Raw genomic sequence first — 25,682 nt, 5'->3', positions numbered from 1 at the left:
TAAATAGAAAAAAATGAAATTGGTAGATTATTTCAAAAAATAAGTGTTATCTTATTCCCTTAATTTTACCCCGATATATAATTATAATATATGAATACATAATAATTACAGTAATTAAATTGAGTATGAAAGTGGTTCAATAATATAATATTGTAATTTTTACGGAGATATTATAAAAATAAATTCATATACTTGTAATAATATTTATTTTTCACTTTTTACTTTCATGTTATGATAGTAGTTAATATCAATATCATGGTTGTAACGGGTAACGGGANCAAGAAATTGGTGGATAATTACAAAAGCTACATGATCTGCTAGTTCCTTATTAATACCCTGATTAAGATAAAGTTTGTCGAATGAAAAAGGGATTATTAAAAAATATTATTTCTCATAAAAAAATTGTGTTGATTCATACATTTTTCAATGAGTTGTAGCATTATAAAGTTAAAAATGTAACCAACCCAACCCAACATCAACTCCTATTTCCTTAATTATATCCAGATTAGTAATTAGTTTAATTATATATTATATAATTTTTATAATTAATTATTTTCAAATTATTATCGATTTTTAATATGTTAAAAGTAATCATTTTGAACCAACTTCTTTTTGTTCTTTAAAGTGAAAGTTTTAATAAAAAAAAAATGAATTTATTACCATAACTTTTAACTCAACTTGCAAGTTTGAAATAGATATTATTAAATAGAAAAAAATGAAATTGGTAGATTATTTCAAAAACAACAATAACACTTATTCCCTTAATTTTACCCCGATTTATAACTATAATATATGAATACATAATAATTACAGTAATTAAATTGAGTATGAAAGTGGTATTCAATAATATAATATTGTAATTTTTACGGAGATATTATAAAAATAAATTCATATACTTGTAATAATATTTATTTTTCACTTTTTACTTTCATGTTATGATAGTAGTTAATATCAATATCATGGTTGTAACGGGTAACGGGAAATAAGGGTTCGATTCCGGAGAGGGAGTCTAAGAAACGGCTACCACATCCAAAGAAAGCAGCAGGCGTAACGTGGAGGTAGTGACGAACAATAACGATACGAGAATCATCCTCCGTAATCGGAATGAATACACTACATATCTCTTAATGAGAATAAAGTGTATTAATATATAAGTTTTAATAGTAATTAGAATATATATATATTTAAAGGGACTTAAGTACGTAAACGTATCATGCATGAGGTATAGCCGTGTTTATGTGGGCGGGCATGGCGGAGGGAACATTATACACGAGGCATATACGGCGGCAGAGGCGTCGGCTGTAGGAATATATAAATGAATATTAACATATACGTATATACGTACAAATATTAATATATATATTAATATTAGCGGTGGCGGTAAGAATATATAATGTTCGCATAATATCGCGGCACTTTCGCTGGCATCGACGACGCGTTGTCCGGCGTGTTCCTCGGACGTCAACAGGTTAGCAGCGTTGATAGCGACGCCGCGCGAGTGCGGATCGAATCGTAGACATTGTCACTTTGACAACGGGAAGAAGACTACGGTATCATTTGCGGCGGAATGTCGTCGGGCGTGCGGCGCTTGCTGGACTTTGCACAGCGGCGTATAACGCGAGGTGTTGGTCAGTCAAATACTCATAATAGGGCGACGGCTGATAAAGGTGGCACGAGTCGTGGGGCATTGTGTATAATGAAACGACGCGGGCCGTGTCAATTACAATAAAAATTTGTTATATATATACATAATTGATGACACGCGCGCGTCTACGGGTTAGAAAATATTGTTGTCTACGAGTGGTGAGCGGGGTGGGGCGAATGCATTACAACAGTATAGTCTCAAGGACATACACGANATTATGTGTTTTTTTTTTATTGGTTATTTTAGTTAAAGTAAATCATTAAAATTAATTCAGTTCATATTTCAATTGTAGAATATTTTTAAACACCAAAAGTTACTAGGAAATGATAACTATTATTTGTATTTAAGTTATCTATTACGATATAAATGCAAAAAAATATTGAGCTACTCTGATAAATTTACTATAAATAGCAATAAAAAATTTNATTGAGCTTTTCTGATAAATTTACAATAAATAGTAATTATAAAACTTTCTGACTGCATATTGATTTTAACGATTCAATTTTTTTAATTCCCATAAAATTTTCTATTTAATGATGTCAATGTCAAACTTGCCAATTGAGCTAAAAGTTATGGTAAAATAAATTATTTTTTTTTATTATAAACATTTACAACAATCAACTTTAAACGATTAAAAAAATAGGTTTAATATGTCATTTTCCTTCATTAAAATTAATTAAGTTCTGAATATTTCAATTGCAGAATCTTTTTACACCCCAAAAGTTATCATGAAAGGATTACTATTATTTCTATTTCAGTTATCTATTACGATAAAAATGCAAAAAAATCGAATTTTTCTGAAAAGTGTACTGTAAATAGTAATTATAAAATTTCCTAATTGCATATTAATCTTAAAAATTTCATTTTTTTCTATTTAATAATGTCAATTTCAAACTTGCAAGTTGAGCTAAAAGTTATGATAACAAATTCATATTTTAGCTTCGATGCGAAGCTGAGAAGGTATTTTTCATTAAAACTTTCACTTTATAAAACAATAAAAAGTAGGTTCAAAATGATTACATTTAACCAGAGGTGTCGTGGAGCTTATACGCGGGTATACGGCGTATATCCACTGTTAGTTTTTTTATTAGTGCATATACGTATTTATAAAATAGTTAAAGAGTATAGACTAAAGAATAAAATAAAAAGTAATACGTGGGTATCGAATATAGGTACGTTTGTCATAAAACACAAATTTTGAATAACTCTTATCAGTTTGTTTAATCTCTACAGTCATACCACATATAAACATATATCTGAAGTTATAAACATACAAATATGGCTCGAGACTATTATCATTTTAAANAAAACATATATCTGAAGTTCTAAACATACAAATATGGCTCGAGACTATTATCATTTTAAAAATAGAATATAAATGTAAAACAAAACACTGTCAAAGTGTATAAATAAATAGGATAATGTTTATCATTTCACGACAATTTTATTGACAAAATTTAAAACATCGATCAGAAATTAACGATATAGCACATACTAAGTTGAAACTGAAAGTTATTGGGTTAACCTATAGCTGTTGAAATTGGTAATTTGTATTTTTCCGTAATAAACCGTTTACCAACCAATCTAGTATTTAATATATTACCTATAATGAATTAAGATAGTACTAACATGTACCTATTCACGTTTATTTCATTTATGTTTTAACGATTTGAAAACAATGATTGTAAGATTATTTTATTACTGCATAAAGTTTATTGTTTATTTATAAAAAATATAACAGTATCTAATAATACACATATCGATTATATGACTATGAAATTTAATTTATGTAAGAACTTAGAAGTGTCAGTAAAAATATTCGAGTAATAGTTTGGAAGTTGGAAGGAGCAACTGGGAGGGTTAGGAGTTTTAGTTGCATTATGTAATAATTAGAAAATACANCTTTAGCATTGTTTGACAGTTGCAAGAATGTCCGTTGGACAGCGCTGTTTGACAACCTTTATTCAAAAGAATATAAATTAATGTATTTTTTTATTTTTTATTATATTTATCGTAATGTTGGTAAATTATTTTATGTTACATATCAGTCCTAACGGGAACTCGAAAATGAAATAGGAAATTAGAATACGCACTAGTGCTTTGGAGGGTATTAAAAAAATTAATTATTCAAGGATCTAAGAAGGTGTTAATTTTAAAGTTAACATAATTATTATTTTAATTAAGATATATCTGTTGGTTGGTGTTAAAAGGATCGTCCTATTACTAAAATAAAAAAACTAAAAGCTTTACAAATATATAATAACAATTTATAGTATTAGTTATAGAAGCCGTTACAAACATCTCATTATACTCATTGGTATAATAATCAATTATACAAAGATGTTTATAAATAAATTGATTATTAAGGGAGCCATTTGTATGAAAACTATTTTCATCGTCTTGTAATATAAACTATATTTTGAACATTATTTCTTCATACGTCAAAAAACTTTGAGTTATACAGTTACGGTTTTTAGAGTTATGTTTAAGACAAAAATTAAAATATAAATCCAATCTTCTCTCCTTTGAATTGCTTTTTCTTACTTTCTCTGATTTTTTTAACGTTCTCATCTCACCATCATGTTTCCTTGTTTCCTGGCAATCTACTCCTACTCTCACAAATAATTTCCTTTGCAGTATTTTTTACACAACTAGTATATCTATTTCACACATCATTTATGTCTCCCTCGACATTCCTTACCGCCTTTAAAAACTCTTTTTTTATTTTCCTCTTTTAATTTCTACCACCGGATTCTCCTGTATTCTTTCTGTTTTTTGTATATTCTTTTCCTACTATACTACAACTCCAAGAGTTGTAAGCAGAGGTAAAGTCTATACACAATAATACACGACGTCTTTTAATTTATAAATGACACGAACAGGTCGTATTAATCATATTTCAGGAAGATACAAAAAAAGAACCTATGTTGGTATACAGTATATTTAAAATACAGAGTAGAAGAAAACTCCAATGATTTATAATATTTGACAATAGAACTATTAAAACTGTATGTTATATTAATAGAATTTTATTTTATTGATCATCCTGATCAAACAAAACAAAATAAATCATTAAAATATTAGGAAAATTACACTTAAAATTATTAAGCAATTATACTAGTTTTTTTTGAAAAATATTACATTAAATTTAACCAAAAATATATTATACCGTGAATATTATAAACTTTTTAGAAAATCTATAAAAAATTAGTGACACGAAGTTAAAAAAAGAAATATATTTGACTAATGTTTTTTTAATTATTAAATAATTAATTTATAATAATTTTATTATTATTTTATCCTAATTAAGTGAATACTATTATTGGAATACCTAATAGAATATTCATGCTAACAAAAAATATAAAATTCTAGTGTTTTTTAGGTATTATTCGATAATAAGTATAATATATATTTTTAATTTACATGCGCATAGTATAATATACCTTTCCGCAGTTAAAACATTTAAATATAATATTATAATTGTATATAAACTAAATACAAACAATAATATATGTATAATAAAAACGATTACAGTTTTATTTTTGTATGGTATAAATTTTAGCATTATTATTTAAATTATATTATTTAAATTTTTAGTGAAGAATAAAAATGATTGGATAATCTTCATATTGACTTTATCCAGTAACCTACTTACGAAATTAATAAAAATACTTATGAAAATAATATTGTTTTTAACTAACGGATCAGTAATATCACTCTCAATTTCTATTATCATGTTAGTTTCTTTAGCTAATACACACGTATTTTTTACTAGTTCATTTTCTTTATCGAGGTCTTCAAAATTAGTGTCTATATTTATATTATCGAATAACGGTGGAACAGATTTTAATGTATTGATTAATGTATTATAAAAATGTTCTCTTTTATCAAATGAAAACTTTTTTTTTTCCAATAATTTTAGTTTATCGATAATATTTTGAAAAACTTTATCATTATCTAAATAAAGAAGGTTTTTAAACTCTTCTAGTCTTTTTAACATAAATTGATCATATGTTCTAATAATACCATACGTTGATAAATTATAAACAATTCCTCTATCCATAAAAGTTCGATTTATGTTAAACATATATCTACTAACAAATCGCACCATAGTATACATCAATAAATTTATAAAATTTTGCCAAAAACTTCCAAGAGTCTTGATCCACATGTCTGGTTGATTTTGTTGTTCTATATTCTTATAATGTATTTCAATTGTGTTTATATCTGATACTGAAGTTTTTTCAAAAAATGTATACAAAATTGTCTTTATTAAATCAGGTTCTTCCACCAGTATTTTTAGGGTAAGGCTATCATATGAAACTTTTTCTGCATAAAAAGTATGGATCTGTTCAAAAATATCATTACAATCAATAACTGAATCAATTAAGAATTTGTTTGAATAGACAGATTGTCTAGAATTAGATACATTTTCATGTGACATCAACTCTTTGTAATATTTAGATTTTTCATATTGCCCGTTATACATATTTCGAGATTTACATCCTAATGATCTATTTATAAATTTTGCACAAGTCGCAATTATTCTATCATGAAAGGATTCTATCATACTGGGGTTAAATGAAAGTACTTTATTTATTACCATTTTCAAAAACAATTCATAAGTGTATATCAACCAAAACGGTTCCATATATTTAATGGAACCATCAGTAAAAAAATATGTTGATAATAACATGGTCTTGGCTTGATTCAAAAAAGAAAATAATAGACATTTCTTTTCGTAAAACTCTGTTAATAAAAGTTTTTTTGTCAAACATTGATGGTGAGTTGCTATAAACATATAAAAACATATTATATCATTCTCAAAAAAGTTTATTAAATCTTCCCTTATATTTTGATGGCGTCTGTTATTATATGAGGCCATGGATATGTCGTATCCAGTATCAAATGTTTTTAACATTTTGTATGTATCTTCTAAATCTACATCATCTAATTTAAAATTTTCGGTAATTATAGCATTGACAAATTTATTATAATTTACTGTCACACAAAGAGAAATAGCTATGCAAATTAACATTTTGAATAAAAGTAATATTATTTTAGTGTATTTAACTTCCACTATAAATTTTATTTATCTAAAGAAAGATTGACAGATATATTCTAATTATACAAAAAAAGAAATACGTAAAATTTGTATAAAATGTTTTATTTGAGAAAACGTACCACAATTTTCAAACGATTCTAATTGAAATTTTGAATTATGATATTATTAAACTTATTGTACTATGTATTCAATTTTTTCACTCGGTAATTAAATTTGTATGAGCTGAGTGTCATTTGATATATTTAATATATTTTTGCGGAATTCACCTTATATATAATTTATTTCACCTTTTAAAAACACATTATTAAAACTAACTTAAGTTTGTATATACAATTGTTTTAATTTTAAGACATTATTTAATTTAAATAGTATAGTAAACAGGTATGATTCTTATTAAAAGAGTTATTCTTAGATTATAAATTATAGTTTTTTTTTTACTATTTTTATATATGACTTAATCTTACAATATTGGTTGTGTATATCAAAAACTCAGATAAATTGAAAAATTAAAAAAAAAACGTATTTCGGATGAAATATAAAAATTTTTTATAAAAAAAAATTGTATTGATCCATAAGTTTTTCATAAAGTTATAGCAATTTTAAGTTAAAAATATAAAATCGAGAATTTTAACACAAAAACAGTATATTTTTTAACATGGTAGTCATTTTCATCACAAAGACAAGTCTAGAGGTCAATTTATTTTTTGAAATTAAATATTTCATAAACGTTAATTTAAGATATATATAAGATATAGATATAGATAAGATATATAAAAATGTCAGTATTTCGGAACACTTTCGAAAATTAAGTTGAAAAAGTCTAGTTTCTATACGCATGTTTAAAATTGCAACTTTTTTGCACAAGTTGCCATTTTAAATATCTTTTGTGGGCAGGTAAAGGGTGAAATTATAAAAAATATAATCATTAGCGCAAGTTCAACATTGTCGCTTTTTATGTAAAAATTTGTGAAGTATAATTTAATTTCTGATTTCCTTAATAAAATTTCTATTTAAAAATACATGTATTTTTCATAACTTTCGGAGAATAACGCCACCTGTAGCTCCATGGATTGGTCACTATTTTTATATATTATTAAATTTAAATACATTTATTATACTATAAATTAACTTTAATGATTGTTACCTCTTTTACAGACAATCAAATTTTCGAGACATCTTCGGGTTTAATATCTCCACAAGCAGATTGGAACAGCATTTGCTCTTACAATTCTTTTCAGTCGCCTTCATCATTTGATAAAGACTTACAATCAATTGATATTGATAGTGATCTTCTTAGGTTCAAATCAAGAGTTAATGAAAACGAATTACTTATGATACCACCATCATAGTTTGTAGTTATTAAATATTTCTTGGTTATTGTTTTAACTTTTATTTTTAGTAATAATTGTTACTTAATAAATAATTATTGAATTATTGAAATAGTTGTGTTATTTTATAACTCATTTCATTAGATGTAAAATGTTGCAAACGAAATATAACAAAATATATAATGAAAAATAAATGATAAAGTTTTCATGAAATACCTACCTTCTTTAACTTAAGGATCAACAATATTTTTTGTTAAAAAGGCACTTAACAGTAAAATACAATTGAGTCTAACTCTGGATTTAAAATTTTAAGTGGTATATAATTTTATACTGAAAAACCTGCTTAATTAAATTTTACTCGTAAGTAAAATTAAACGTAACTTGGGGAGCTTGAAGAAGCTTAGCCCCTTCAAGCCTTTTAGTCCCCCAAATTTTATATTATAGTTAATCTTTTTAAAATTTTAAGAAAACTATATGTATAATTATATAAAAATAAATTTTAGAGAAGGGAAAGTTAAGTATATTTTATTTTACTTTCAATTCCAAAAATTTTTTTGGAATTGTTACTATGCATATATTATGCCTTGAATCCAGTTACCTCGTAACAATTTCCTATTGAATAATTTTTTAATTAAAATTGCGTACGGTGATTTTTTATCAACATAAGTTTATTGGTAGCGTACTCGACAGTTTCATCTTACGTTAAATTAAAGTTTTCTTATAAAAACTAATAAAACTAGGTAAAAGTAATAATTTCTGAAAATCACCCGTTTTTACATTTTTGCCAATTATCTCTATAAATATCAAAAGTAAAAAAAATAGTATATATTTAAATAGTATACTTTTTTTTAGAAAAAATGAATCGCATAATATTACGTTAAGTTAACCCTGTCCATTAAAATGAATGAAAATTTTTTTTGTTTTTTTATTCATTGAACGACTAATTAACATGTATGAATTGTTTTTAATTAAATCGTCATATAGGCGCATAAGTATAGACGAAACATGGGGGACTAGAAGGGGCTTACACCACCTAGCAGTTAAGAAAGTTATTTCGTTATCTAAAGTATTTTTTGGGCGGGAAGAATCTCAGAAATTTTTTATCAGCAAAATCTAAATTTCAAAAGCAGTGATTAAAATGTTTTAGCTTCGATGCGAAGCTGAGAAGGTATTGGTTTTACTATGATGTGTTCTTTTTTTTTTGTGTCTGTTACTACTTTTACTCAGCTGTCACCAAACCGATTTTTTTCAACGATACATAAAAAGATCACAAATCGTATCTAGTCGAAGACATTAACCTCATAAATTGAACAAAATTCCCTCGTTCCCCGTAAATGGGGGAAACCTTCAAAAAAATTACAAATATAAAAATCGCTAATTTTCGAAATTTTTTCAATTTTTTTTTACTTAAAATTGCCATAACTTTTTCAAAAATGAACGAATTTAAATCATTTTTATTATATAGATGTAAGATATTGTTACCTTTCATTTGATATACTTTTTTCATAATTTTGACCCATTACCTGCCCACAGGGGGGGATTTAAAATGACAACTGTTTCAGAAAAAATTAACATTTTCAACTTAACTTTTGAAAGTGTTCCGGGAAGTCTGACACTTTTATATATATCTTAAATTAATGCTAATGTAATATATTTTAATTTTAAGAATTTTTTTTTTATCTTATTTTAGTAGTATTTAGTTTTTAATTTATAAGTATTAGTATTTATTTTGAGGTCTATCATTTGTTCTTTATAAACGTACCTAGTTGACTAATTTTATTTAAATTGGAACATACATATTTAATTTGTTTTTTGTTAAATAGTTAAATAAATATGAAAATGACTGATCAATTACAATTTTTGGACCATTATTTCGCATGTTCTTACACTTTTATACATAGTCAAGAGGAGGAATGCGACTGAAAAATGTATTTTGGAAAATAATATTACCAACAATATCTATTTAAAAATATTAATTTTCGATATACTTATTAACTTGACATTTTAGATATCCACAAAAAGTGAAGTTTGTTGTTGATGATTCAGAGCCCAAATGGGCCTATGAAGTAGCAATAATTGGAAACCCTTATGTCCAAAGGTAATATAAAATGGTTTAACAATAAAAATAATCAAATAAATGTTTTTTTTTATCTACAGGTGCTATTATTGTTTAATGGATGATCATTTTGATTTAAAGAACTGTATGCAGTTACAAATAGATTCTTATTATTTTTACTATTATTATATATGATATAACAGTATAAAATAAGCAGTTTGTATTATTTATTCAGTTTTGAATTTAATTTATGAGTACTTTAAATTATCAATAAAAATTATATGTTATAAAGATAAAACTTAAGAATTAATTTATTAAACAATATTCTCTCTTATTGCTAATTTGTGATCAATATATTGTTATTAAATAAAGATTATTTTGATTAACATATTTATTATAATAAATATACATAGATGTAAAAAAAACATATTTTTAACAGATGGAAAAAAAAAGATTTGTTGTACTTTAAATATTGCTTAAAATATACAATTTCCTATATTTATTTTTAACATTTGGTAAGTTACTGGAGATAATAAGTGATTTTCCAAAAAAAAAAAAAGAACTAATCAAAATCAAATATTGAGTTTAAATTGTCATGTGTGAATGTTATAAAATTGGTCTTAAAACGACGGAAAGAGTATATTGAAGAGCTTTATGAGGGAGAAAAAATGGAGGAAATTACAACAAATGAGGAAGAAACGAGGCTACCCATTTTAAGATCAGAATTTGAGCTAGTTCTTTATGACTTAAAACAAAATAAAGCTCCTGGGATTGATAATATGACAGCAGAATTATTGCAATCAACTATTATAAAGATAAAGGACAATAATTAACAAATTTAAATATAATTAGTAAAAATATTAAACAATTTAATAGAAAAATATTTTATAAATATCAAATAACCAAATAAATTACTTTTTGTATAACTATTGTGGGTATGTATTGAGAATCTAAAATTTTAACAGAAGGAAAAAGGAATCAAACTATTGAATGATTAGAAGTTTTAACTTAAAATTAGCTCAACCATCTTATAGGTAAAAATCAGGGTTTGAGGCCCATTATCTCATAAAATTATATAATTAGTAATAACCAACTACTTTTTCCATAATGTACATACGTTTTGAATTTGATTTCTTTCACGCTTTAATTTAATTCCAATATATATAATCAAATAATGAATAAAAAATTATTAATAGTAATATTACATTTCAAATTACAATAGTAGTTAATAAATAATAATTATTTACAATGAGTAAAATAAATTATTATTCATTATTGTAAAACAATAATTCATTGATATTTCATATTTGATATTAATCTAGCTAAGATAACTATTAAGGCGCATTTAGAAGGCACTCTATGAGTATGCTTTGCGAGTTTCGAGTTGTAATTCGCATTCCAAAAACATCTCCACTCACGAGTCAGAATCGCGCCTTTAAAGATTCGACGATTAGAGAGTTGGGATTTGGAGTTGACTCACTGAGTCAACTCATTTGAGTGAACTGATTCATATCAGTGAGTCAAAAATCCCATCTCTAATATGAAGCAATGTTGGTATTGAGAATTAATTGTATAAACCTAATATTATTTTGATAACAAATAAATTGATAACTCTTATCATCGGCTCATATCCGTTTTAAACTTATTCTCTATTGCAATTGATGGCGAAAATGATTATAGAGTAAATCAATTTTTTATTAATAATTGTTATTAATATCTAGTATAGTTATTAACTTACACATTGTTTTTTTATTAAAAAATGGTCGGACGAAACGTTAATTCTCAAAACATGATCAAATTCGCTCGATATTTTTGTCAAACTTCTAAACAAGGTAAGTTTTGTTATTATTTGTTCAATGAACACTTATTATTTATGTATTCTATGTGTTTAATTGTATTTATATTATTGTCAATAAGTTCAATTTTCTATAAAAATAATTTTTACTCTATTTTATATGTTTTAATTAATTTTTTTTCAATTGGTAATTAATAAGTGAAGTAATATAATTCAAAATATTCAATAATTGTATTATTTATTAACTTATTAGAAACATTAAATTCATTCTATTTTATTTTATTTTATTTTAGAGTCAAAAATTGCATCACGAATGGGGTTAATGAAAGGAAAACCTCTTTATTTAGATGCTCAAGCAACTACTCCTCTAGTAATTATTATTTTATATGTAATCATTGAACCAATGTTATAATTATATTTTATTTATTAGGATCCAAGAGTATTAGATTCAATGATGCCATATTTGTTACAAAATTACGGCAACCCACACTCGCGTACGCATATTTATGGCTGGGAAAGTGAAGAAGCAGTTGAAAATGCTAGACAAGTACAATTATTATAAAAATAATATAGAAAAAATAATGTAGACTTTTTAATTTTTGTTTAGCAAGTATCAGATTTAATTGGAGCTAACCCCAAGGAGATAATTTTTACTTCTGGAGCAACTGAATCAAATAATATTGCTGTCAAAGGCATTGCTCGATTCTATGCATCTAAAAAACGTCATATTATTACAACTCAAACTGTATATAATTATTAACTTAATAACTGTTCAATCATTAATTCATTTTTTCATAAACAGGAACACAAATGTGTATTAGATTCTTGTCGTGTGTTAGAAGGAGAGGGTTTTGAAGTAACTTATTTGCCAGTATGTTCTACAGGTATAATTTCATTAGAAGAATTGGAGTCTGCTATACGTCCTGATACTTCTTTAGTATCAATTATGACAGTAAACAATGAAATAGGAGTGAAACAACCTATTAAAGAAATTGGTATTTGTTTTATTTTTAAATGTGTTATTCTAATTATTTCTCATTAATTTTACTAAAAAAAATTATTATAGGCCACTTGTGTAAAAAAAAAAAAGTATTTTTTCACACTGATGCAGCCCAAGCATTAGGCAAGATACATATTGATGTTAATGATCAGAATATAGATCTTATGTCTCTTAGTGGACATAAAATATATGGACCAAAAGGTGAAGCTTAAATTTTATTTACTTAATAAATATGTGAAAATATTTAATGTGTAGGAATTGGAGCGCTATTTGTACGCCGGAAACCTAGGGTACGCTTGGAACCTATTCAAAGTGGAGGGGGTCAAGAACGTGGACTACGCAGTGGAACTGTACCAACACCATTGGTTGTAGGTTTTGGCGAAGCTTGCCGAATAGCTAAAAACGAAATGGAGGTATATATTACATAATTATGATTTTTATTCCTTATTCATTTTTTTTTATTTACTATTTAACAGTATGATCATGTGTGGATGAAAAAATTGTCTAATCTACTTATTGAAAAAATTACTAAAAATCTGCCGGAGGTAGTTCAAAATGGTGATCCAGTACATACATATCCAGGTTGTGTAAATTTGTCATTTGCCTTTGTTGAAGGAGAATCTTTACTAATGGCTCTAAAAGACATAGCCTTATCTAGTGGGAGTGCATGCACTTCAGCATCATTAGAACCATCATATGTTTTAAGAGCTATTGGGGCTGATGAAGATTTGGCACATTCTTCTATAAGGTATACATTAAAAGTGTTTAAAAATTTACAGTTAAATAAAATAATATTTGTTTATAGATTTGGTTTTGGTCGTTTTACAACAGTTGATGAAGTTGAGTATACAATTGAGAGGTGTATAAAACATGTTCAAAGATTACGAGAAATGAGGTAATTAACATTTCAGTTATCTTTTTTAAAGGATTCTTAAAGTTTATCTTTTTTTTAGTCCTTTGTGGGAGATGTATCAAGAAGGTATAGATATCAAATCAATCAAATGGTCCCAACATTAAAATGTTATGATTATATGTTAAAATAAAGAAATAGGTATGTCTGTGATGATGCAATTAGTTGTATAATTACTAGTTATATGATTTAAAAATCTTCTGATACTTTATGGTCTTAAAAATAATAACTTGTAGCAATACTACAATGTGTTAAAATAAAACTATACTAACATTTAATTGTATACAGTTTCAATAAAAAAAAATTTTGTGTGAAATTTATTTTCATGATAGTTATGTAGAGTATACCTAAATTTGAATTAAAATTTATTACCTAGTATTTAAATAATTTTATTGGATTTTTACAAAAAGTGATAGATGTTTAGACGTATTTATATAAATAATACTAAATTAGTCACTAGATAAAAAAATACATTGGTTTAAATATTTATTTTAATACATCTAGTTCATTTATTCAGAATTCTACTACTTGTAATAAATTATATCATTGAAAAATGTATTTTTATTTTTGTTAAATAAAAACATAGGGCATCAGTAAAATGTACTAAAGTATTTTTTTTTTTTTTTTATAAGATATTTTTGAATTAAACTTTTTAAGGATTAATCTTAAGTAAAAAAAAAATTACAGTAAAAAACTTTTAAATGATGGAGTTTTAATTTTATGATTTAATTTGTTATAAAGATGAATGGCCTTAATTTGGACTCTAAACTTGATACAGTATCTTTTAGAATACAGAATATTACCAAATTTTTAATTAAGTAAATGTTGGCGATATCATTGTTTTTCCTATAGAGCATGTATCTAATAATGCATATTGCCAAGTACCCTAAATTGTTAGTGTATTCCAAAAGGTATACCCCAAGATCTATCAGCTTCAAAATAAGAATAAAAAAAATTTAATTAGGTTAAACTAAATGTATTTAACTGCATTTATACAATTATACATTTTTTTAATATCTTTAAAATATTTTAATATATTCTTTCTATTTAAAGTTTATTTGTAAAAATATCCTAGTGATTTAAATTCTAATCTGGTCATAAAATAATTTAATTTTTAATGTACACATCAAGTAATGTTAAAATGACTAAAAAATAATTAATTTTTTTTCAATATTAGTGAAATTTTATAAAAAAATTCAAAAATGCAATTCTGTATTTTTGGCATTGTAATTTATATGATACATCTCATCATATTGATTGTAAGTAATTTTTTTTTAATTTTAAGTAATTGTAAGTTAATTTTTGTATTCTAGAATATATACTTTCAAAATTCCAATGGTTTTATTAAAGGATTTATTCAAGGGTTAATATTAACTAAAAAAACTAACACAATTTTTATTAATTTAGTCTTAAATACATTTATTAACTTTATACATCAGTATAAACAGTCAAATTCTTTTCTCTACATAATACTTCATTATCTAAAACATATTTGTTATTATAATTTTTGCAAGGCTTAAAGTATATTTTAGGTACCATACGATTTTTAAATATTCGCTTCTACTGATTTTATATGATTTTGAGATCATTGATTGGAAGATAAATTAAACTGTCATTGACGTTTGTTTGGTAACGTTTGTTGTCTGTTTACGTTTTGGTTTTATTATACTTAAAATATTTACAATAGTGGCTAATCTTCTGCCTAACATATTTTCTGGTTCTTCAGGCAATTTTTCTGACGAATCTAAAAAGAAAATACTTTATATTTATTCTATAAATTAAAAATAATTGTGTTAGAACTTTACTAAAACCCGACGATTTGGCAGATCTCTTCAAACTTGGTGATTTTGGAGTAGTTGTTTTTGTCGAAACTTCGGAATTGTCTTCTATAATATCGTCATCAGTCTCAAGTTCAGCCTGTAGTCTTTTAAGTGCTACATAATTTCAATCATTGTGGTTGCGGTGTAAGTTATAAAGTTATTCATTAATCACTTTAATACCTTTTAAAAGGTCCATGTCGTCCATTTCCGTATCATTCAACAACCGTAATTGTTTGCAAAATTTTGTTGCAATTTTGCGTCGCATAAAATCAGCTTCAATTTCTTGTTTTGTTCGTGGAATTCGGAAACGAACACAGCAACATAATAATACCACTAAAAATAAGTATATACATATTTATAAAATAATTTTAGTTAAATAGTTATAAGCTGATGATTACTTAGCGAAAAAAATACAGTCAAAATGAAAAAAATAATGTGCCACACTCGATATCCATTGTACAATTGAAATTCCAACCATTCATCATCTACACTTAATATGTCCAAAGGATCTGGTGTGGTAGTTGTTGTAAAAACAGGACTTGTTGGAAATGGCTTTAATTAAAATTATGTAACAATGCATGTTATTATATTTGTATAATTATTATCTATATTTGATTACTGTATATATTGATATTTATATATATATAAATACATAAATAATAATTTATGATTAGTCTTAGGACTTGAAATAGAAAAGTGAAGTATAAAAGTTCATTCATAGTATAATCATGATGTTAATATTTATATAACTGTAAATAAAAGTGTGCTCCATATTAGATATAAACGATAAATAAATAATTTAAATGAAAAGCTTATGACTTTGTTTCCATTCTTTCATGTCATATTTCATTATTTCACATTTATGAATGATCTTTGTAAAAAAAATTACATTATAAATTTATTTTTAAACATTAGGTAGGTTACACATTTTAGTAATAGACCAGTACATAATACATAATAAAAAATATACACGTATTTTAAGGGCATAGTTTGAGAACTCAAAATTATTTATAATTTATGTTAGGAATTCCATTCCCGTGTGTACCATTCTAACTCCAGCAGTTATACATTGATTTAATTAACATCATTAATAATCATTTAAGAACCATTAAGCTAAAGTTTTTTTATTTTTTAATTGAAAATTTTGAGAGATAATGTCGCAGTTAAACAGCTCAATAATATATTTAAAAGAAAAGCGTTATTAAATGAATTTTCTCTTTTAAAAGCTTAAATAAATTTACTTTTTGATTCTTAAATAACAAAATGTATGTTCATTTAACAGATAACATTAATGATTTATGATCTACATAATATTTTATATTTCTTTTTAATCAATTTTCCCATATTTGGATTGCATTCTAAACTCATTATTAGTAAAATATTAAAAAATAAAAAATTTTGATACCAAAAATTCTTATTTTAATTTATTCATTATTTTTCTTTAACTTTTTAATGATTATTTTTCAATTATTTTATAATATCAAACTATGTCCCATATTAAGAAAAGAATAGGGAGTAATTATATGTTTCATACTATTTATTTTTATTTATTATAGTATTAATTTTTTACTGTAAAAATTATTAATGTTCAAATGAACACATATTGTTGAGATGATTACAATATGATTATTCGAAAATATATTACGTATTTTTATAAAATTAATTTTTTAATTTTATCTCTTAAATAACTAAACAGAACCCGGGTAAAATAATTTATCATTCATTAAATGCATTATATATTTTTATCGATTGTTATTTATTTTTAATTACTGATATCACATGGAACATTTGTTTAAAAAAAAAATTATAATCAGCTAAATTTGTTGTTAAAAAAATAATGTATATATTTACATATAAATTAAGTTATCTACATTAAGTTTAATGATTTAGTGTTCATACAATAAAAAAATGTAATTACTTCTATTTTAACTAATTTCGATTTAAAAATGCTGTGAATAGATTTAATTATTAATAGATTAAATTAAAATTATTTCTTACATATTTAAATGGCAAACAATGTCTGAGATTATTTTGTGTCGACATTTTTTCCGAATGCGATGCAATATCGTACTAAAGAATTACATATTATAGTGGCGGGGAAAAAAAAAAAAACCACANAAAGAATTACATATTATAGTGGCGGGAAAAACAACTAGAACCACACCCCATTATAGCTTTTAATTTTTGTTTCCAATCTAATAAAATTACTGGACACGCAACTTTCGTTTTATAAATATATTGCCACACCTAGCCACAATAACATTACCCTTCCTAACTGATTATTAATTACCTAACAATTTAATGTTATGATACATTATTGTTTCTTTAGTAATTTCTTGATTTTTTTCAAGTTCAAATCCTGACTGAAAGAAACAGATAGATTTTTATATTAAGAACCTTCCCAAAATTTTATTAGGAAGATAGTTTATTAAATGTAACTATGCATTCACAAATACGCATTAACAGGTCCATATTTATAAAATGTGCCCCGCCACGGGCAACATAAAATTTGCTTCCACCTCCGTTATAACTAGTGAGGCGGGATAGGGTATACCTCAAATAAGGTTATAAATTAATTTCAATTAATTATTAAAGAACGTAAATATAATAAATAGAAATATCATTTATAGTATTAAAAAAAATTTTTTTTGACATGTATAAAAAACTGTAGCACAATATGGACATGTCATAGTTGGGACAAGTATAGATCATATCTGACAGTGATTAAAATCACTATCATAAGAAACGCATCGATGCAAATCTGTAAATAGTGTTTACTTTTAAGAAATTGGTAGATTATTTCAAAAGTAACAATAACTCATTTCTTGATTTTATACCGATTAGTTATTTGATTTATAATTATAATATATTATATTATAATTATAAATAAATAGTAATTAAATTTAGTATGAAATTTATACTCAATAATTTAATATTGTAATTTTTACGGAGATATTATAAAAATAATAAAGTAGTTGTATATTTCTTTACTTTTAACGCGTATAACAATTTTAAAGGCTTGATACAATACTTTTCAATAAAAAATGTTTGTTACTTATAACAAAGTTATACGTTTTATACACTGGACTACAAGAAACTTTCATCAGAAACAAAAATATACTTTTCTAAATCAACTTTCCGTGATGTTTTCAAATGCGCAATTAGATATTTTCTATCACTTCTAAGTTTTAATATTAATAATATTATTAAAAATAAGTATTTACATATAAAAAAATAATTAAGAACAAAAAAAAATTGTTTTAAATTAATACTGTGTTTTGATTATCAATATATTAAAAATAAGGTAAATGGCATATTTAACCTATTTTATTAATCCTTTAAAGTTGATTTTTGTGAAAGTTTATAGTCAAAAAATATTTATTTATTACCATAACTTTTAGCTCAATTTGCAAGTTTAAAATTGACATCATTAAATTGTAAATTTATCAGAAAAGCTCAATATTATTTTGCATTTTTATCGTAATTCTATTACGATAAAATCACTTAAATAGAAATCATAGTAATCATTTCTAAAATACCAAATAATAGGTAAAGACATCTATATGCATCTATATAAAAAAAAACCCAGCACAGGGGTCACAAAACAGTGGTGACGTGCAATAGTTGGATTAAGTATAATGATATCTAACAGTGATTAAAATCACTATAAAAAAAACGCTTCAATACAAATCTTTAAATAGTGTTTAATTTTAAAAAATTGGTGGATTATTCCAAAAGCTACATGATCTGCTTTTCCTTATTTATATCCTATATTAAGATAAAGTATGACGAATGAAAAAGGGATGTAAATATTATTTCTTATAAAAAAATTGTGTTGATCCATACACTTTTCAATAAATTATAGCATTATAAAGTTATAAATGTAAAAAAAAAAATCGAGAATTTAAAATAGCATTCGGTAGCCATTTTCACCGTGAAGTCAATATAAAATCCGAAAAAAAAAATTATATTGATTCGGTCATTTTTGATAAATAGTTATAGCAGTTAACAAAGTTATAAGTTTTATACACTGGACTTTGACAATTTTTAAGGGTAATATATTCAACTAGATACGAATTGTAAACATTTGACGTATCGTTGAAAAAAGTAGATCAAGTTAGAGCAGAAAAAATAAATGATAGTCACAAAAAAAAAACCTTCTCACCTTTGCATCGAAGCTAAAACCTAAAATATAGTAAAAAAATTTTAATATGAATAAGAAATTTCTTCTTACAAGGGGCGACTACAGTGATAGGATCCTTGATCATTATTAAAGTATTGAATCTAAATGAGATTAAAATCAAATGAGTTGAAAATTTATTCTAACTTAAAAAGAATTAAGAAAAAAATGCAAAAAATTGCCTTGCCTAGTTCCTAGGTTGGAACTCCAAACGCGTAAAACACAAATTTTACCGATTTGGCAATCGTTCGTCGCTTCCGTCGACTGAAAAAATGACAATTTAAAAGTTAGTTTGAATGTCTAAGTTATTTTTCTCGATTTAAAATAAACAAAAAAATTTAAATAAATTTAACATTCTATGCTATATTAATTTGATATATATACTATTTATGAAAATCAGTGTACTCCTCTTGTCAAGTATTTTAAAATAAAATTCAAAACTCAGAATTTTAACACAAAAATAGCATATTTTTGAATACGGCAGTCATTTTTACCATGAAGACAAATCCAGAGGTCAAATTTTTTTTTTTGAAATTAAAGTATATTACATAAGCTTTAATTTAAGATATATATATAAAAGTGTCAGATTTCCGGAACACTTTCAAAAATTAAATTGAAAATGTCCTAGTTTCAATACGCATGTTTAAAGTTTTGACACCCCTTGTATAAAGGGGTATGATCGAATTTACAAAAAGTGTGGCAAATGAGAGAGGTATATAAAAATTATTTATAAAAAAAATAATAATATTGATCCATACATTTTTCCAAAAGTTTTAGCAATATAAATTAAAAATAAAATCGAAAATATTTTTACGGAAATCGTACGTTTTTCTTTAACTTTGATGTCCGTTTTTACTATGAAGAATAGTCCAGAGGTCAAATTTTTGTTTTCATAATAAAATATAATACATAAGATTTAATTTAAGGTATATGTAAAAGTGTCAATCTTTCCAGAACATTTTCAAAAGTTAAGTTAAAAAATTTGCCATTTTGAATCTCTTCCTGTGGCTGGTAAAGGGTCAAATGTTCACAAAAATATATCAAATGATAGGTAAATACCTAAGGTGTCTATCAAAAAAATTATATTGATTCGGCCATTTTTAAAAAAGTTATGGCAGTTTTAAGTAAAAAAAATTGAAAAAATGTCGAAAATTAGCGATTTTTAAATTTGTAATTTTTGGGGGATTTCCCTGTTTACGGGGAACGAGGGAATTTTTTTCAATATTTGAGAGTAATGTCTTCGACTAGATATGATCTTTTGACGTATTGTTCATCAAAATCAATCCAGCGAAAGCTGAGATTGAGAGTTCATAGACACAAAAATTTTTTTTTTTTTAAATAAAAAAAAACACATTATAATAAAATTAATACCTTCTCAACTTCGCATCGAAGCTAAAAAATTTTGCAACTTAAAAAAACCTTAATTTTTAATTAATGACAAAATAGATCCTTGGGCTTTTAAAAAATATTAAAGTAGTAATCAATAAAACGTAATTTCAACCAGACTTTGATTAAATACTGTTAACGTAGTTTATTAGCTAAAAGCTCTTTATAAAAATAAACTACTTTTAAAATACAGAAGAAATTTGTCAAATGAATGTCGATCATTTTTATACTGTCAATAATTTAGATTAACATGTATTATTTGAGAGTCATATTTAATTAATTGTAAAAAGTTAGAACATCATTGTGATGTTATATCATAATTATGTAATTATTACATGATAAATATATTTTTAAATAATAAATAAATAAATAAGAATAAAACAATAAATCACATTTCAAATAGTATCACTCATTAATAAGACTCTAGCTAGTTAATAAAATTTCAAAAAAAAAATTACTAAAAATTATTTACTGTGTTTCTACATTTAGGTTGTTCAAAACAGAATATGTCTTCAAATTGCGTTTATTTCCAGTGGTATTATTCTCCTTGGACCTCCTTTAATCCGAGCGTAATTAAGAGTTTATTATATATAATGTACATAACGATAAAGAGAAATTGTGAAATCATTTACGAGGAAGAGTACATTTATACCAAAGCTTGAATTATTAAACTCTAAATCTGAACATAATGATTTAAATTCAAGTAATATTTAAATAATTATATAAACTCTATAAATTTAATTCTTACAAAAGTTCAATATGAATAAAATTATTTCATTATTACTATTATGTATTTGTAAAATATGAAATGTTTATTATAATGAAAATGATGCATAAATAAAATGAATTGATGGATTATTTTTTATTGATTTTTAAAAATATGAAAATATTTTCTTTAAAATATTTAAAAGTTATTTGATTATATTTACACTGAGTAACAACAATTTGAGTTACTATTTTCATATAAATTTTTCTTTAAATGTGTATATTGATGAAATTTAGTAGGCTTCTCCTTAGATAAAATTATTTCTCTGCGATTAATTTTAAAATAAATGATATTAAACATTTCTTTAAGTTTTTAACTAATAATAACAATTATGTATATAAGTAAAAAATAATTACCATAAATTTAGCACCGTCCTTTTAAATTTAAACAAACTTAACTGTATACGTCATGAGAACCATGACCACTTGTAGGGGTTCACCAGTCACCACAATTCTGTTGCACCTTTCATATCGATCCATTTGTATCGGTAGTGGTGTATTAAAGAAGAGAGGGAACAAGCGAGAAAGAGACACAAGATGAAATTTTTTGACCGCTACACCGACATTTTTAATATCACTGTCGTTGCTGCTGTTGAGCACTGTGACAACATGTGTTAAGTTATACCGGTTGATGATAACTGTTTCTATACATTAATATAACAAATTTAAAAGATTATAATCTGAATATATTTCGCATAGCAACACTTTCAGCTGTTATCAGTTTGTAAAAAGTCGATACTTCGGTAAAAAAGAATCATTTAAAAATAGTTAAACATTTTTATTTACCTTAAACTGCCAAAGTAAAAATCATGTTGTCTAATTGCAACGATTACAGCAATAATGTAGTCATTCAAGTCGACAGCCCTAATGTTCAGTATTCTAAAGACTATATTGAGTCCACAATAGAATATCCAGTCAATTATGTCACGGACCAAGATAACACAATAGTGGTAACTTTATTTTATTATTTTCTTCAGCTTTATATTTTACATGTAAACGAGTAGCAATATAATTTGTATGAACATCGAAAGTTTAATATTATGCGTCTCAAAATTGTAATTTTATAGGCCATGAGACAGTAGCGTATTTAGAAATATTGTATGAAGGATTGCTTTTAATGGAGATATTCACTCCTCTGCTACCTCCGTTACTGTGCTCCATGAGGGTCTAGACTTCATGGACCCCCCCTAAATACGTCACTGGTATCAGTGATTGTGCAACGAGCTTTCAAGCAACGTCCCAAGGCATAAAACTATGCTAAGAGATACCGAATGATCTCTTTTTTAAACGTAAAAAAGTGTCTAAATTATTATTGGCCTAAAGCGTCAGTAAAACTTACGCTCAGCTCTGCAGAATAAATATTTCAAAAAACCTTTAATTATATAAAAAAAAACAGTAATAATACAAATAATAATTATTGGAATTTGTGGATCTTGTATCATTTTAGCTGAAAGGTAGATTTTTTATAAACGTAATTTTGATTTTGAGCATTTATGAGTGGATATAGGCGATTTGTCTCAATATATTTTTTCTATTTTATAATTGTTTGGAATTTTATAATAGATCGTGTGAATTATCTTCTCTGTAATTTTTTTTTACATTTAAATTTTAGATTAAAGTTTGTGGGTTAAGGATTTAAATCTCTAACAAAATTTAATATTAAAAATATACAGGGTGTTCAGTAAGTCAGGAAACGGGTTTCTATTGTTCTCATTGTTTGTAACAATGAGAACAATAGAAACCCGTTTCCTGACTTACTGAACACCCTGTATAAATGTTAATTGTTTTTCCATAGCAAAATTTAAAATACACACATGAAATGTTCATTTATAATAATGGAAATTATCAAATTATTCGATTGCATAAATTTTTAATCGAATAGATATTTGATAGTTTAAAATATTCGAAATTCCATCACTATGATCATCATTGAGATACTAATTTTATTTAAATAAATTATTTCAATCTAATAAATAACTTAAAGATAGACAGGGCAAGAAGAAGTCTGAGTTTTTACAAAAATTAGAATAGGAACCAATAGATACCTAAGATTGATAACGTAATCGTTCTAAATAGCGATAAATTATCAATCATTCCTCTTCTAACCAAATAGAGAGAAACAACTTTATTTAAGAAAAGCGGACTGCCCGACATCCGGGTTGCCAATCTGACACAGCGTAAAATTCAAACTTATGTTACACAAAATATAGAAATTAGTTGGTATTTACAAAATAAACAATATTATAACATAGTTACAAAAAGTTAAAAAAATAAAATACATAGAATTTAAGGTATAAATTAAAATCTAATTATACATAAAAAAAAATAGATAAATTATTGTCATTCATATATATATATTTATTAATTGAGTTTTAAGAGTATAAATGCTTGTGGATAATATGTAAAGNGATGAATTATAATTGGAAAATTGTCAATTTCCAAATTTCTTATTTATTATATAGAACAGATAGATATAATCTATCTTATCTAATGATTATTTTCATAAATGGAAGTATTTCTCTTAAAAAGTGATTAATTAATTAGTTATATATATTTTTTAATTTTTTTTTTATTGAATCATTCGGTTCAAAAACTCAAATCTTCGTTTTCGGAATGTATTTACTAAGCGACCATTGTATTCGCTGATTATTGCACTTTATCGTATTATGTTTCATCTATTTTCTTTATTTCAATTATATCATATTATTTACGATCAATGTAATAAAATGTATATTAGACAATTATTATTTGCTTAATATTATAACTTAAAAATAAAATTATTTTAAATGTGATTTTAACTATAAAATCAACGAAATTTTATTAATCCTTATTTACTACAAAAAGAGTAAACTAAATTCGCTTCTAAGATAAATATTATTAAAATAATTAAAATCTATGGATTTAAAAAAATTGTATAAATAAATACTAAAAAATTTTAATTAATAAAGAATTTATATTATATCAGGAAATAACAAGTAATATGGATACGTCTACTGATTTAATGAGTTTGACGACACTTTATAACCTTTTTTTTTACCAGGTCTTCTAGACAAATTTGATAACAGTTTTATTTAATAAAAATTAAAGTTAAATAACATTTCTTTTGTTAAATAATTTACTAATATAGCAAGTAAAAAGAGCAAATCATCAAAATTTTTTTAGCAGCGTAGCTTTACCAATAAAAAAGACACTACCAATTCTAAATACACTACCGAATGAATGAATAAGTTATTTTTGTGGACTAAATATTTGTTTTATATTAGATAACGTCATATATAAAAAAATTGTGACTGAAATGATCAACTAATACTAAGTAGAATAGGTGGAGTATTTCTTACGGGGCTACCATGCTCGCAAATAATTATTTATTTCTAGAATTTAAAATGAAATAAAAAAAAAACAAGTCTTTATTATTTAAAAAACCTAACGAATTATTTAAAAACTTAATTATAAAACATTAATATTCCTATCATTAACTCATTAAACTATAAAAACAATTTATCCTATGCTACTTATTGTGTTTACTGAAACAAAATGATAATATTAAATGAATTTTAATTATGTGCAGAAAAATAAAAAAATTTTCCATATTCAATTTTAATCAATGTTGAATTTAATTTTTACGAGTTTTTGTCAAAACGTATTGTTATTCATTTTAAAATCTCTTTAAATAGATGTGCTGTCCCATGAAAAAATTGAATGACCTTTCATTTTTTTTTTTTTTTTTTTTTT

General features: G+C 24.7%; 4 protein-coding genes and 1 long non-coding RNA gene across 20 annotated transcripts in view; 4 read left to right on the top strand and 1 right to left on the bottom strand.

Moving 5' to 3' along the window:
- The window catches only part of LOC126900861 (paired mesoderm homeobox protein 2-like), a 29,177-nt gene extending 20,983 nt beyond the window's left edge, over positions 1-8,194 (top strand). For all 14 annotated transcript variants that reach the window (XM_050676848.1, XM_050676849.1, XM_050676847.1 and 11 more), the window contains one exon: positions 7,866-8,194. In XM_050676848.1, coding sequence (XP_050532805.1) covers positions 7,866-8,059 — 194 coding nt within the window. In that variant the 3' untranslated portion in view covers positions 8,060-8,194. The remainder of the gene's footprint in view (positions 1-7,865) is intronic.
- Positions 8,195-11,738: 3,544 nt separating this feature from the next.
- On the top strand, positions 11,739-14,134 carry LOC126901253 (cysteine desulfurase, mitochondrial). Its single transcript, XM_050677611.1, has 10 exons — positions 11,739-11,926; positions 12,183-12,259; positions 12,320-12,436; positions 12,497-12,634; positions 12,692-12,884; positions 12,956-13,090; positions 13,145-13,302; positions 13,366-13,637; positions 13,695-13,784; positions 13,843-14,134. Exons 1-10 carry the CDS (start codon positions 11,854-11,856, stop codon positions 13,904-13,906), a joined length of 1,317 nt encoding a protein of 438 aa, XP_050533568.1. The 5' UTR covers positions 11,739-11,853; the 3' UTR covers positions 13,907-14,134.
- A 1,263-nt stretch (positions 14,135-15,397) lies between these two features.
- On the bottom strand, positions 15,398-22,475 carry LOC126902478 (uncharacterized). 3 transcript variants are annotated; one of them, XM_050679794.1, is made up of 6 exons: positions 17,736-18,424; positions 17,618-17,689; positions 16,018-16,171; positions 15,800-15,952; positions 15,605-15,733; positions 15,398-15,543 (listed from the first exon to the last, which is right to left on the bottom strand). In XM_050679794.1, the coding sequence occupies exons 2-6, from the start codon at positions 17,660-17,662 to the stop codon at positions 15,404-15,406; spliced, it is 621 nt and encodes a 206-aa protein (XP_050535751.1). In that variant the 5' UTR covers positions 17,663-17,689; positions 17,736-18,424; the 3' UTR covers positions 15,398-15,403. The 3 variants fall into 3 exon arrangements, with proteins under 3 accessions (XP_050535751.1, XP_050535750.1, XP_050535752.1); XM_050679793.1 differs by lacking the exons at positions 17,618-17,689; positions 17,736-18,424 and adding an exon at positions 22,350-22,475; XM_050679795.1 differs by lacking the exons at positions 17,618-17,689; positions 17,736-18,424 and adding an exon at positions 22,308-22,428.
- On the top strand, positions 15,822-16,417 carry LOC126902480 (uncharacterized). The gene is made up of 2 exons (XR_007703223.1): positions 15,822-15,962; positions 16,022-16,417. It is a non-coding gene; the product is annotated as an uncharacterized LOC126902480 (long non-coding RNA).
- Positions 22,476-22,756: 281 nt separating the features above from the next.
- LOC126902476 (inositol-3-phosphate synthase) overlaps positions 22,757-25,682 on the top strand; it is a 5,528-nt gene continuing 2,602 nt past the window's right edge. Inside the window, exon 1 of the mRNA XM_050679791.1 lies at positions 22,757-22,900. Coding sequence (XP_050535748.1) covers positions 22,760-22,900 — 141 coding nt within the window. The 5' untranslated portion in view covers positions 22,757-22,759. The remainder of the gene's footprint in view (positions 22,901-25,682) is intronic.

This window comes from Daktulosphaira vitifoliae, unplaced genomic scaffold (assembly GCF_025091365.1).
Source record: "Daktulosphaira vitifoliae isolate Bord-2020 unplaced genomic scaffold, ASM2509136v1 Scaffold_3, whole genome shotgun sequence".
Lineage (NCBI taxonomy): Eukaryota > Metazoa > Arthropoda > Insecta > Hemiptera > Phylloxeridae > Daktulosphaira > Daktulosphaira vitifoliae.
This window is presented reverse-complemented; position numbering and strand designations above follow the sequence as displayed.